The sequence below is a fragment of the Letharia columbiana genome (genome assembly GCF_014066305.1).
Source record: "Letharia columbiana isolate WasteWater2 chromosome Unknown Sc0000007_s0, whole genome shotgun sequence".
NCBI lineage: Eukaryota > Fungi > Ascomycota > Lecanoromycetes > Lecanorales > Parmeliaceae > Letharia > Letharia columbiana.
The window spans coordinates 89,935-104,157 of record NW_023501043.1 but is presented as its reverse complement, the minus strand read 5'-3'; the positions used below and the strand labels follow the sequence as shown (position 1 = coordinate 104,157).

The following is a 14,223-nucleotide window of genomic DNA, read 5'->3' as shown; positions in this document are numbered from 1 at the left end:
AGCTGAGATACCGCCGCTCGAAGGAGTAGTTCTGCATATGTCAGCTTTTGTCTCCTATCATCACAAAGGGGACTTGATTTTCTACAACGATCTCGACGACGTTCCGGAGTTGAATGTTGACGTACAGTGGATGCCTAAGAGAAAACGCCCTCCCAAACAACGAAAAAGAGTCGAAGAGCAATTTTACCAGAGCGAACGTTACCAACATGGCTTACAGCCGAGCCTCACGACGTCGAAGTACAACCAAAAGAAAACTCTATAACTCAGATATTCTATACCAAGAAGATCCTTCCGTCACATCTCAAAGAGATACGGGAAGTTAAGCGGAAAACTAATAGGAAGTGCATTCTTCAGAAGGATAATAACCCAAGTCACGGCACTCAATCAGCGAATTACGCACGGGCGTATAAACAGAAGCATAATATCGAGACCTGAACATCCAGCCCAATCACCGGATCTCAATCCCATAGAAGCCGTGTGGAACATTCTAAAGCAAAGGGTACGTCGTAGGAAGTGGAAGAATAAGAATAATTTGAAAAGAGTCATTCTCGAGGAGTGGGAGGAGATTTCTCTAGAAGAAATCCAGAAACGGATTAATAAGATGCCGGAACGCTGTTTATAACTTATAAATAACAGTGGCAAGGGTATTAAATCAGCTACTTGGTGATCTGGTAGTGGTAGAATAGCAGAAATGTAGCCAGTTTGGTCTGGAGAAGCTATGTCCAAATCCAGCCTAGTTGGCCTCGTCACTTTTGCACCCCTGGTGACGCTGAGCTGATGCGTCACGGACAATACAACAGCAAGAGTAAATCTTGCAGGAATCGCAGGAGCCATAGAATCCTTCCCCGTAAAGATCGCCTATATCAGGGTACATATATACATCGTCCTTCATCGCTCTTTCATTCAAACGATTCGAGCCATGTCTCTGTGCGAACCAGACTTCAAATTCTGAAATTCAATAGAAGACGGTAGTCAAGAAGGACTGAAAGCCACACACCAGCTCAAACCATGCTCTTTATTCGTCAGACGTGGACCCTAATATATAAGAATATCCTTATCGTTCTCTTTCGACACGCCTTCTCCACACCTGTTCGATGCTTTCTCCTACCGGTACGACTTTCCCACCCCTAAAATGCCTTCTTCAGACGTCTTTGGGAGTCCCGAAGAATTGTCGGGGTCCCCTGTGCTCTGGACATGGCTCCAATTCCCACCCTAAAATAGTAATCGCTGACGGGAGAACTCCCTCAGGTCATCTTCAGCTGGTTCCTAGCATACGCGAGAAACCTCTTCATACCCCCTTCCCACTATGGAATCGGCAACGCGACGCCAGTGAGGTCTCTGGCAGATGCTTTGGGTACTGCAATAGGAGGGGGAAGAAATACCATAGCTCTCGTCAACAATGGTTTTACGGGAGGTGATATCAATACGGTCATCAACCAGGTGGCGGACCAGGTCAAGGCTGATGGGGTGACGATCAAGATCTTGTCGCAACAGGAGGACCTACTCACAGTATGCCGGAGCTCGATTCGTGGTGTCTCTTCATGCTATGGCGCGGCCATATTCTACGGTTCGCCAACAGAAGGTCCTGGCGGTATCTGGAACTACAGTCTCCGGGCTGATGGAGGGCTTGGAGACAAGATCGATACCACAAATGCGAACAATGACCAGGAAGTGTTCGCGTTGCCTCTACAGCATGCAATCGACTTTGCAATTGCAGGTCAGAATACTACTATCGATCAGTCAGCTCTTCCGAACCGGGTCTACGAATACCCATACACGACGCAAACACAAAAGGAGAGAAGCGACCAGATCCGTGTGCGGTACATGGGGGGTATCATTGACATCCTGGCCGTCGCTTTCTTCATCGGCATTGTGGGGGTGATATACCAATTGGTTGGACTGATGGCATCGGAAAGAGAGCTTGGAATGACCCAGATTATCGAAGCGTCAATGCCAAACAAAAGACGGTGGGAACCTCAAGCGGTCCGGTTGCTTGCGAATCACGTCGCATTCGACATTATGTTCCTTCCAGGCTGGATTGCCATCGGCCTCATATTAAAGTACGGAGTCTTCGCCAAAACCAGTGCCGCAACCCTCGTCTTTTTCAATATCTTGACTGGTCTTTCTCTGTCGTCATTCTCCATCTTTGGGGCAGCTTTCTTCCACAAAGCACAGCTGAGCGGAATAGTCACAACAATCGTATCGCTGCTTCTCGCCGTGTTGGCGCAGGTCATAGCAAAATCTAGTACTGGCGCAGTCGCAGTCCTCAGTCTCCTGTTTCCACCTATGAATTATACTTTCTTCACGGTCTTGATGGCCAGATGGGAACGACAAGATGAAGGCACGAACCTGGTCAAGGCCGCTCCACAGAATCCGTCCACGTTACCTGGAATAGCATTCTTTGTCTTTTCCGTAATTCAGATCCTAGTCTTCCCTATCCTTGGAGCCATTGTAGAGAGAGCCCTCTACGGAACCGCATCGAAGGGGCGCCAACTCTCATCCGGAACCGAAGTGTCCAAAGCTGCTGTCCAGCTTTCAGCTTTCACGAAGTGCTACAGGCCATCATGGTGGGCGCGCAATATTGCCACAAAATTCGGGAAACGCAAGGAAACGGTCGTGGCAGTTGACACATTAAACCTCACCATACCGCAAGGCCAAATTATGGTCCTGCTCGGTGCTAATGGCAGTGGAAAGTCGACGACTCTTGAGGCAATAGCTGGTCTGAACACAGTCACATCAGGGACTGTTGCCGTTGATGGTTTTGGAGGCCTGGGTATTTGTCCTCAACGCAACGTTCTTTGGGATAACTTGACTGCTTTTGAGCACGTGCGGATATTCAATAGACTGAAGTCCACTGACAATCCATCAACCAAGGCCGAGATCCATGATCTTATTGCAGCTTGCGATCTTGACAGAAAGGTTGGCGCTCAGTCCGGTACTTTATCAGGAGGACAGAAACGCAAGCTTCAACTGAGTATGATGTTCACCGGAGGATCACGTGTCTGTTGCGTTGATGAATGTTCCAGCGGAGTCGATGCTTTGGCCCGCCAGAAGCTATGGAACATGTTGCTCAATGAGCGTGGAAAACGCACAATTATATTCACGACTCATTTCTTGGATGAAGCCGACCTTCTGTCAGACCAGATTGCTATTCTTTCCCGTGGTAGCCTCAAGGCGCAAGGCTCGGCCGTGGAGCTGAAACACCAACTTGGAGGCGGCTTTCGCATCCACGTCTTCAAAACGCCCGGAGATGACCGTGATCTTCCTCATTTGGATGGTGTTTCCACTAAAGAAATGGTTGATCAGACGATGTACACTCTGCCGAATTCAGCTCAAGCTGCAGATTTTGTCCGACTGTTGGAGACACATGGCATCAAAAATTACGAGATAAGTTCACCTACTATCGAGGACATATTCTTCAACGTGGCGGAGGATATGGAAGCTATGTCTGCAACTCAACCAATATTCCCCCACAGCAGCAGTCCTGAAGCCAAGGGCAAGTCCAGTGCAGAAGTCATTGTAGCGGAGGACAAGGATTCAACTCTAGAAGACAGCGATAGTGGCCTGAAGCTTCAGACTGGCAGACGGATTGGATTGATGGGTCAGGCCTTGACCTTGTTCCGCAAGCGTTGGACTGTTTTCCAACGTAACTACGTCCCATACGCAGCGGCATTCTTGATTCCGGTCATCGCTGCAGGGCTGGTCACGTTGTTCCTGAAAAACTTCACAGCCCCCGGCTGCTCCCCAACTCAATCAGTCTCGCCTTCCAATCTCGAGTCGCTCCTTACGCAACTAAACTATGATATAGTCGTTGGTCCAGCGAGTAAGATATCTCCTCAGGCTCTTGCTCAACTCGAGGCAACACTTCCAGGTGGGAACTCTAGCGGCTCGGGCGGCAGTGGGTTGTCAGATCTAATGTCCTCGATCCACCCAATCAATGGTACCCTTGAGGACTTTAACAACTACATCGGCCGGTTTTATGGGAATGTCACCCCTGGTGGCTTCTTTCTTGGCGATGATACATCACCGCCTACCTTCGCATATGTGGGTAACGGAGATATCTCTCTAGCGACCATCACGCAGAATTTGATGGATAACCTGCTTCTCAACATCTCCATCAGTAGTCAGTATCAAGCTTTCGACACTCCATGGGTGCCCTCTGCGGGCAAGACGCTCCAGTTGATCGTATATTTCGGTCTCGCAATGTCTGCATATCCGGCATTCTTTGCTCTCTACCCCACGCTTGAGCGCTTGAGGAATGTTCGGCAGCTCCACTACAGTAACGGCGTACGGAGTGTATGTCTGTGGTCCGCGTATCTAACCTTTGATTTCATGATCGTCATTGCCACCAGCGTTCTCACAATCATTATCTTCCGAGGTGTCAGCGACGCCTGGTATCATGCCGAATACCTTTTTGTGGTTTTGTTCTTGTATGGTATTGCATCTACATTGCTTTCGTACGTCATCTCTTTATTTTCGAGGTCCCAGCTCGCTGCGTTCGCCTTCGCCGCTGGTGGACAAGCTGTCATGTTCTTGCTGTACTTTATTGCGTACCTCAGCGTCCTCACCTATTCTCCGACGAACAAGGTCGACAGCTATCTGCTGGTCACTCACTTTACCATTGGACTCATCACTCCTGCTGGGAACCTAATTCGGGCGCTGTTCGTCGCTCTCAACGTCTTCTCAATCCTCTGTGAAGGCAACCAAATTGCCTCTTATCCAGGAAAAATCACACTGTATGGAGGTCCAATTTTGTACCTCATTGGCCAATCATTCTTCCTCTTCGGAGTGCTATTGTGGTGGGATAGTGGCTCTATTTGGGCAAGAATCCGCCGCAAGCAGTATAAGACAGACGATGCCGAAGAGGCAGACTCTCTCGATGACGAAATTGTGGCGGAGATCAAACGTGTCAGTGCTGCGCCAGACGATGGTCTTCGAGTCCAACACATCACCAAAGCCTATGGTAGCAACGTAGCAGTGCAAGACATTACATTTGGCGTCAAGCGCGGCGAAGTCTTTGCCCTCCTCGGCCCCAACGGCGCCGGAAAATCCACAACGATCTCCCTCATCCGAGGCGATATACTCCCATCACACACCAGCGGCGAAATCTACGTTGAAGATATCCCAATTAGCAAGCGACGAGCAGATGCGAGGCACCATCTAGGTGTGTGCCCGCAAGTCGATGCCTGCGATCAAATGACTGTGCTCGAACATTTACGCTTTTATGCCCGTGTCCGCGGCGTTGACGATGTGGAACACAATGTGCGCGAAGTCATTCGCGCAGTAGGCCTAGGACCCTTCCAACACCGCATGGCGTTTGCCCTCTCCGGCGGCAACAAGCGCAAACTCTGTCTCGGTATTGCCCTTATGGGTAACCCTTCAGTGCTCTTGCTCGATGAGCCCTCTTCTGGCATGGATGTTTGCGCCAAACGTGTCATGTGGAAGACCCTGGCTTCAGTCGTCCCAGGCAGGAGCTTGGTCTTAACAACACATTCTATGGAAGAGGCGGATGCCCTGGCGGACAGGGCTGGGATCATGGGGAAGAAGATGTTGGCTTTGGGCACGAGTGAGGGGTTGAGGCGGAAACATGGGGATCGTTACCACGTTCATTTGATTATGAAGACCGCACCACATACCAGCGACGACGACATGATTATGGTCAAGCAATGGATCACCGCCAATCTGGAAGGCGCAGTGGTCGAGGACAAGACCTTCCATGGTCAACTGCGCTTCTCGGTACCCGCCAGTCGATCAGCCGCAGAGGAGCCAAAGTCAGCAGGCACCAGCACGGACATCATCCAATCCGCTAATGACAGGGATACCAATCGTAGTGGGATTGGTGCGTTGTTCACCATGCTGGAAGTGCATAAGGAAGAGCTAGGATTTGAGTATTACTCCGTCAGCCAAACGACCTTGGACCAAGTTTTCTTGAGCATAGTCGGCAAGCATAATATCGAGGAAGAGAATTACGGACAGAGGCCGCAAAAGAAGGGTTTCTGGAAGGGTTTGAAGCGTTCTTGATTGATGATGGTGTGGATTGGAGTCACATGAGAGGAGGCGCGGGGCCGTCACTTGCGTAATGGAGTGAGATGAGTGCATAGCGTCGGCGTCTTCCTAACCTATATATGCTTTCTCTCAATCTAAAACTTAATACTTGTCTCTAATCTTGCACTTGCTATGTACATCAACTTTGCAAGTGAAATCTCAAGTGCTCCTGATCTCCTCGTCATCCATCGCCCGCCCCGCTCCGTCACCCCGAGAAGACGCTACCAGGGAACAAAAAAGGTAAACAGATGACGACAAAATGCCTATTGTCAACCCAAGAACGTACGTATGTGACAAACCCAACGACGGAACCCCCAATGCAAAGCAAAACAACACCACCAAACCCCACAAAAGAAACCCCCCCTCCAAAAAAAACCATACAGCAGCTAACACCGGCATCGACTCCGCCGTTCCCAATCCCCCCCCCGCCCTCAACGCCCACGACGGCGGCATCACGCACTCTCAGCCCTTTCGTCGACGCCTCCGCGGCCATCTATCTACGCCGTCAACCGCCAGCCATCCGACTCGAAGCGCACCGTCGATGCACGTGCCCGAGTTTGTGGGAACCTGTATATCGCAGAGTGAGTAAGTAAGGGGGCAGGCATTGGAGAGGGAGCTGTGCGCAGATGATAAGGTATTGTGGAGGTGGGTTCGTGGATGAGCGACCGCGATTTGTGTTAGGGCTGCGGCGGACGGGGTCTGGTCTGGTCGGGGCGGCGGGGGAGATGGAGGCGGTGCTGCGGGAGGCGTTTGCTGGTTTTTTTGGCTGCGGGATTGATTGAGGGATTGATTGATTGAGTAGACTTGGACGTTCGACACGACGATTCATGGTATGATAGGTGGTTGTGCTTCTTGGTGTTGCGGGTTAGATTGTCGTGATAGGGATCACGGTCAGGAAAGCTGTAGTGAGACTGATTATTGTATGATGGTTTGTAGTATGGTAAGTGGTGATGCTTTTAATCGGTTTGAATGAGATTGAGATAACGACGTACGATCCAGAAGTTATGGAAAGAGTATAGGTTATGGAACTTTTCTTTGCCGTATTGGTATATGTTAACAAGTTGTAATTCTCATTTTGTTTCAAACCCTCGACATCGCTTCACCTGGTTTAAGCGATACGAGAAAGAAGAAGACTAGGCTGGATTTAGCTCTCGTTTGCGTCGGGTGAGGACTTGCTAACTGTCACTTACATGCATTAGTTGTGTATGTAGGTGGGGCCCACATACGATAACACGGCGGACCGCTAACGTGGTGGCTGGCGCTACCCAAACCATATTCGCTTCCATCTGTCTGCAGGGTCCTCGTGGCTTGACCTCTCTCTCTCTCTCTCTCTCTCTCACAAGTCACAACATAGAGCCCCGGGTGCTTCCCAGCCCTTGTGTCGTTAACGAGTCGAACATTCGGAAAATTTTGGTATTTGATAATCTGTAGTTGTGTATATAGATATTTTTTCGGTATAATCGATTGGATAAAGTGGAAATCGATCGAGAATAATTCACGCAGACAAGCTACAACTAACGACACAAATGGTGAAGTCATCCCAGTGAGCTATGGTCGTATCGTACTGGCAAAAGTGCGATCTGCTTCGGTCTCATACACCTAGCCCACAAAAAGTTAATTCCACACTGCCTCAGTCCTCTACCAGCTACCTAACCCCTCCACCCCCCCACGCCTAAAAAGCACTCATCAACCTCCTCAACCCCTCCTCCACATACGCCCTCGGCTGCGAAAACACCACGCGAAACCAACCCGGCTCCTCGCCCGCAAACGCCTCTCCGTTCGCGATGAATACCTTCTTCGCCATCAACCTCTCCATGATAGCTCCAGACAGTTCCTTCCCCTGCTTACTCCGTTCCTCCTCCGTAGCGACGTTGGAAAAGAGGGGTTTCAAATCAACCCAGAGGAAGAACGCGGCGTTGACTTTTGCGGAGTAGGGGATGTTGTGATGTTTGAGGAAGGAGGTAGCGAACGCGTAGTTTTCGGCGAGGCGGAGCTGGTTGGTGCGGATGTACGTTTCTGTGTAAGAGGTGTCTTCCAGGAGGGTGGAGGTTATGTGGTCGGAGAGTGAGGGGGGGTATGTGAAGAGACTGGTGTAAGGTGAGCTGTTGGTGCTGTGCGAAGGACGGGAAGGAAAGGTTTGGGGGCCGTACGAGTTCGCCTTGACAGCGTCGAGGAGTGGGTGATTGTGTTGGCTGATGATGCAGCCTATTCGAAGGCCGTTGGCTCCGAAGTCCTTTAGAGTCATTGTCAGGGTCTTGGATTACCAGATACGGATTCTCCATGAGACGGACCTTGCTCATTCCCCACAAAACATGCACCAACCCCGGGTCTATAATCCCAGATGTATCAATTGAGAGGACAGATTCAAAGGTAACGGCGTCAGGCACCTCGGGGTTTTGCCAGACGGAAAGCGCGTATATCTCATCGCTGATCAAGTGGATCTTTTGTTGTTGACAGAATTTCATGAGTCCGACGAGGACCTCTCTGGGATAGCAGCGACCTTGGAGATCATTAGACCAATTACAGAAAGATATTCACGAATATCAGATACCTAGTGGGTTGTGCGGCGAGCAAAGAAACAAAGCCTTCGTTGGAACACCATCCTTCCGTGCTTCAATTAGAGCTTCCTCGTATTTCAAAATCGCATCCATGCTGAACGGATCTACGTCGCCGAAGGCTACTCCAATTGATTGGATTCTACCGAGTCCTTAGCAACCATTGGCCAATCACGAGCGAAATTGCTCGTCTCACCCGGCCCTCGAGCCGAAGTCCTTCGGCAGCGACGTGTAGTATGGTCTGCCAATCAAAAAGCCATCGCCCGGATCTCCAAGCGCGTAAGCCAATTGTTCAAGAGAGTTCGTCAGACCAGCAGTTGCCACGACATGTTCCTGTTTGACAGCTTGGTTAGGCTGAAAACGATGGTTCACAAATTGGGCGATGGCGGAGCGTAGGCGCTTGCTGCCGTAAAAGCTATCGCCATAGGTGAAAGCGTGCGTCTGAAGGTCTTGGATCTTTATAGCAAAGAGTCAGCGATAGAGGCCCGCCAATGTCGACAAGACTGAACGGACGGAGTCTTTGACGTAGCTTGCCAGTTCTTCATGCATCAGTGCCTGCGTTCAGTACATTAGCCAAGGTAATGCGCGCTTTGTTCGAGGTGAGACTTCACATTTTCTGCGACTCCCAGACTGACGAAGCCATCAGGGTTGCCTTCCGGGTCCCACAGATTATTGATGACATTCTCGAGAGTTTTCTTGGCACCTGTAGCATATGTGTGCCCTCGTCGAGACAGTGTGCGCGCTGCCTCATTTGGCATATTGTCCATTGCGGGCAAGTCGATACTGCCTTCAATATCTTGGGGGTACTCGTGGTTGCACCCTCGTGATGAACCCAAGATTTTGCGGAAACTACATGATATATAACAACAAGCCTGGGATTGTTGAGCAGATTATGACACCGCACGCGTGGCCAACATGCAATTGCCGAGCGAGGCGAGGCTTGCGAGAATTGCGAAGCTGTCGAGGTTGGCGACAGCGTTTTTCATCTGAGGCTAACATTGGAAAGTACCTGCCTGTTACGGCTTAGCCTGAAAGGTCTATTTCGCTCGTAACTACTGGATTGTAGATTAACGTATTTGTTGGTGCGACGGCAGATATATGGTTGGGAAGAATCACTTCGATTCCAGTGGGCGCTTGCAGTAGGCGCACCAGATCTTAGTGGCTGTCCGCCGTCAGTCCTTCTCTCCCTTAGCCAATGGCCACAAAAGTCGCTGATCCATCTTCTTCGCCGTGTCAACCTCAACCTCCTCCATCAAATCGAGTATTTCTGCAATCTCAACGTACGTTCACTGCGTGTATCAGCTTGGAGCAGACAATCGTATTTAGTTTGAGGAACAGAATCGACTACCTCATCACCACCATGAAAAGTTGTCCTTGCTGTTCCATGAACGTCTAGGCCTTTCTCAACAACCAGTCTTTCGTAGTCGCTCTCAGCACCAATCTCGTGCCTGCCGCGCCGACACGCTAACTTACAGCATGGATGATAGGAGCGAACACGCCAGCCTCGCCAAGCTCCAACGCTTTAACCGATGCCGCCGGTACATCACAGCACCTGTCAAGCAGTGCTGTTTTGAAACCTTCGTGGAAGTTTGGGAGCATCCCTGACTTCTCGGACGGTATCCGATTGCAAAGTGGTGAAGTGATCAGCGTCAGCGTCAGCGTTCGAGTGCATTAGTAACCAAACAGCCGAAGTCTATGGTACCTACGAAGCCACAAAGATGCATCACCAAAGGATCCATCATGTGCGAAACACCGCATACGTCAGGTATTTAGCCCTGGGCTCTGTGACTCAGAGCGCTATTTGCTTGCACTGTCTCACGTGACATCCCCAGTCATTTTCCGTTCTTCCTACTTGTTCCCCCTATATCTATATCTGAGCGCGAGTGAACGCCAACGATAGGCAGTTTAGCAACCTTTTTCAGAGCCTTTATCAAAGATCAGATGGGAAAAAAGTCAATAGACTAACTACACATGACTATGTCTAGCGCAACGGAACCCCTAGAATATCTTCTGAAAAAACTCATCAGCATTGGCAATCGCTTCTCCCAAGTTAGTTTCCTCTTTGCGTCTTAGCACGGCAGCACTATCGAACGTCCAGTTACATTACCGCGCTGCGCAATGAAGTGAGGGTGAGATAGAGCGAGGTTTAGTGTATACCCTCTGAAACTTCTAGGCCTATCCCCACCCGTCTCGACCCCGAAACCCCGATGCTCTATTAGGATGCTACACTTATACCGCGAGGCAGCAGCAACAAGGGTTTAAGAAGTCAACAGCGTTATTACAAGAGTCGTAACGATGATATCGTCTCGCCCAAAGAACCCCACCCCCTTGACGAAACCTAATGTATATGAACGTACTAAAACAATAAAAAGGGACGACACCAGAACGTAACCACAACAGTCCTGACTAAGTGAATCAGTGATCGAGCTTCAAGGCTTATCGCGCTCTAAGACGAATAAACTAAACCCCTTTATTGAAAAAAAAATGAAAAAAAAATACGAAACATCCCCATTGGTGATCTCGTAACTCGGTAAACATCCCTACCGTTTACAAAAATAGCCCTCGTCGACTCCATCACCTGAACCCGACGCAAACCCATCTCCAACCAATCGCGACCGCCCCACCACCCACTCAAGCCTCTGCAATCCGACCAGACCACCGACCAAAGTACGCAGCATTGACTTCCAAACCGTCGGACTTCGCCCCTTTCCCATCCCGACTCCCCTGTCCTCAGTCGCGATCCTCCAATGCAGTGAAGAGAATGCATTCGTTCGGCAGTCGTCGTGCTTCGACCTGCGCATGGTGGATCCCAGACGGATCTCGTAACGACGCTCGTACACCTTTCCCAAAGAAGCGGGCGCTATTCCTTTGTGGGAGCTTTTTATTTTCGCACACCACCTGGTGCTGCAGAGTGAGGGGATGTAACCGGTGTGATAGATGGTAACACAGTCGTGGGGCTTTCCCCTGTTCGAGTTTCGGGTATCGGTTGTATTCGTTCTGTTCCTCTCTCTTTCTTTCTCTCCCTCTCTCCCCTCTCTCTCTCTCTCTCTCTCTCTCTCTCTCTCTCTCTCTCCCTCTCTCCCTCCCTCTCCCCCCCTCCTCTACCATCCTCCAAAGCCACGACCCGACCCCAACTCCCTCCCAGCTCAATCCGCCCACCTGCGCAATCCACAATCCCGACTCCAACCCACACCCACTCCAACCAAACCGACCCCCCCTCAACCACCAGCTCTCCCCAACCCACCTCCCGAAACCCCACACGGAAACCCCCCAACCACCACCACCACCACCACCACCACCACCCTCATCAATCCCACAATGGCAATCGGCGCCAGCCTCATCGTCCTCTTCGCCATCCTGGGCGCCGGCGCCCTCGTCGTCACCGGCGCCGGCGTCGCCCGTTTCTTCGGCGCCGACGACGCCGACGACGGCTTCCCGGCCGTGCGGGGGGACCAGATGGCGTACATGCGGCGGGTGCGGATGCGGAATCGGGCGTGGGCGGAGAGGGAGGCGGGGAGGAGGTCGCAGCTGCAGGGGTGAGAGGGAGATCTGGTCGTGGTGGTGGTGGTGGTGGTGGTGTTGGTGTGAGGAGGGATGGCGATATTTTTATCCCCGGTGGAGGAGACGGGAAGAGTGGAGATGCTCCGGGGTTGTGTGTCTTGTTTGGGGAACCCCCACCATATCCCTTCGCGGTGGTTGATGCTATTGCGGGATGGGGGTTTCGACGGTAAGGATCGGGCAGCGCGCAGTAGCGTAGTTGCAGGCGCCGTGGGAAAGGAAGTCGAGTCCTTGATCGTCCTGCTAGTTATTAGGTTACTCAAGATTACCACATCCAACTGATGTAAAGCACGGCCTAGAAACGAAAGAAAAAAGACACCAACACATCAGCATTTCACCCGCTGGCAATCCAAACCCCGCATCTTCGTAACGGGCTCAGTGTGACAAACCCCATGAGTTTTAAACCACGTCGCCCACGCCGAGACTCGTAGCACCATGATGATATTCGTCAGCCAAGAAGACAAAACTTGGATTCCATTACACCGATACCACGTACATAACTACCTTCGTCGATGGAGGTGCCAGGCTTAGATGTATCCCGCGGACCTGGCGAAGATGTGCTCGACGTGATTCTCCCACTCCTGGTAGAAAGTGCCATAGACGATCTCGCAGCGGGGGGCATCCAGGACGGGGCGAGGGTCTCAATCAGCAGGGGCCATAGATGTCGTTGTTGCATCGGCGGGAGTGGAGCGGAGTGTTGGCGTTCCATATTCTTCTTTGTGCTGTTTCAACGCTAGATGTGGAGTCAAGGTCGTGCGGAACCGACCTCGATCTGATGGTGACTAAAACGGAACACCGAGACAGAATGCCTGGTTGGTTGTATCGGAAGCGTGCAGGTTCGGAAACGTTCAGAGTCAATCGGGGCAGTGTTGCGAGAGGATGTTTTAGAGGCCGGAACCGTCCAAAGGCTGCTAAGCGCTAGCGGACGTTGAAGGATTCGAGCGAAGCCAAACGGAACGGAAGAGATGTTAGAGATGACGTTTTTGTTTCGAGGTGGGGGCCGGAGCCTGATGGTTGTGCGAATCAGCTAGGGGAAGGGGGAAGAGAGCCAAGTGGGCGCACAATGCTAGAAGAGGAAACTAGTACCATTTTGGATGCCAAGGCACAGCGGTTAGAAGGGCAATAACGTCAATAGGCCAGGTGAAGAAAGAGACGTTTTAGGAAATGAAAGGTCATGATACACTGAGAGACAGTCCAGCAGATGAAACACCAAGAACGATAATACGACCAAACTGTAGGGTATCCGAATAAATGTATCGAAGATCATCTAATTTGCATTATGTCGTAAAGTCCGCCCTTTTGACGAGATGCCATGCTCACTAACGCCCTCGTCCACTGCGTCAAGACCATTCGTTCTTGATTCGTGTGGCAGTCAACCAGTCCAGCTCAAGCATAGCTCGTCCCGCCCGAGACCTTGCTCGCCCTGTCGTCCTTGAAGACCAGCAATGCGGAGAGGATGAAGGCGACACTACTCACCAAATTAGACTTCGCATACATCATTGTCGGTGGAAGACATTAAGACTTACATCTCAATGAAATCAAAAGCAACAGCCACATTCCACTCCGTCCTCGGCTGATCAGTCCACTGGTAGGAGGTCGTTTCGCTGGTCGCGCAGATATTGACCTTCTGCCCAGCTTCGTTCTTGGTATCGTGCATAGGGTATCCAGTCGTCTGATCTGGTTCAGGGCATCCACCCTTATGTCTCAGCATCAGCACGGCCGTTGCAATCCATAGCAAGAATACCAGGGCCTCCGCTGCCAGTCTTATCATAGTCCGTGTGGCGGAACCTCCAGAGAACGGATTGCTATTCATGTGGTGAGTGATAAGATTATGTAAGGTGAGAGCGAAAGTGAAGATGGAAGCTATGACGCCGACGGCGAGGGGCCCATCGATGGAGGTCCACCAGCCGCGATGAACGCCGGAGTAGCAGATGAGGATGAGGAAACCGACGCCGAAGAGGAACTGAGCGATGCGGGTAAAGTAGAGCGTTCGGGGGTTAGAGAGGATAGACATGGCGGCGAGGTATTATAAGGAAGGGAGAGGCGAGGCTGGAGAGGTTTGGGG

The 14,223-nt window shown here is 51.1% G+C and overlaps 3 protein-coding genes across 3 annotated transcripts; 1 reads left to right on the top strand and 2 right to left on the bottom strand.

The window, feature by feature from the left end:
* Window positions 1–1,008: 1,008 nt before the first annotated feature.
* Window positions 1,009–6,021, top strand: HO173_003072 (uncharacterized protein; the record flags this gene model as incomplete). The annotated part of the gene is made up of 2 exons (XM_037305001.1): window positions 1,009–1,110; window positions 1,249–6,021. 2 exons carry the CDS (start codon window positions 1,009–1,011, stop codon window positions 6,019–6,021), a joined length of 4,875 nt encoding a protein of 1,624 aa, XP_037167866.1.
* A 1,696-nt stretch (window positions 6,022–7,717) lies between these two features.
* On the bottom strand, window positions 7,718–9,367 carry HO173_003071 (uncharacterized protein; the record flags this gene model as incomplete). The annotated part of the gene is made up of 6 exons (XM_037305000.1): window positions 7,718–8,278; window positions 8,337–8,545; window positions 8,597–8,742; window positions 8,797–9,056; window positions 9,114–9,155; window positions 9,212–9,367. The coding sequence occupies 6 exons, from the start codon at window positions 9,365–9,367 to the stop codon at window positions 7,718–7,720; spliced, it is 1,374 nt and encodes a 457-aa protein (XP_037167865.1).
* Window positions 9,368–13,544: 4,177 nt separating this feature from the next.
* On the bottom strand, window positions 13,545–14,172 carry HO173_003070 (uncharacterized protein; the record flags this gene model as incomplete). Its single annotated transcript, XM_037304999.1, has 2 exons — window positions 13,545–13,626; window positions 13,685–14,172. 2 exons carry the CDS (start codon window positions 14,170–14,172, stop codon window positions 13,545–13,547), a joined length of 570 nt encoding a protein of 189 aa, XP_037167864.1.
* Window positions 14,173–14,223: the final 51 nt, after the last annotated feature.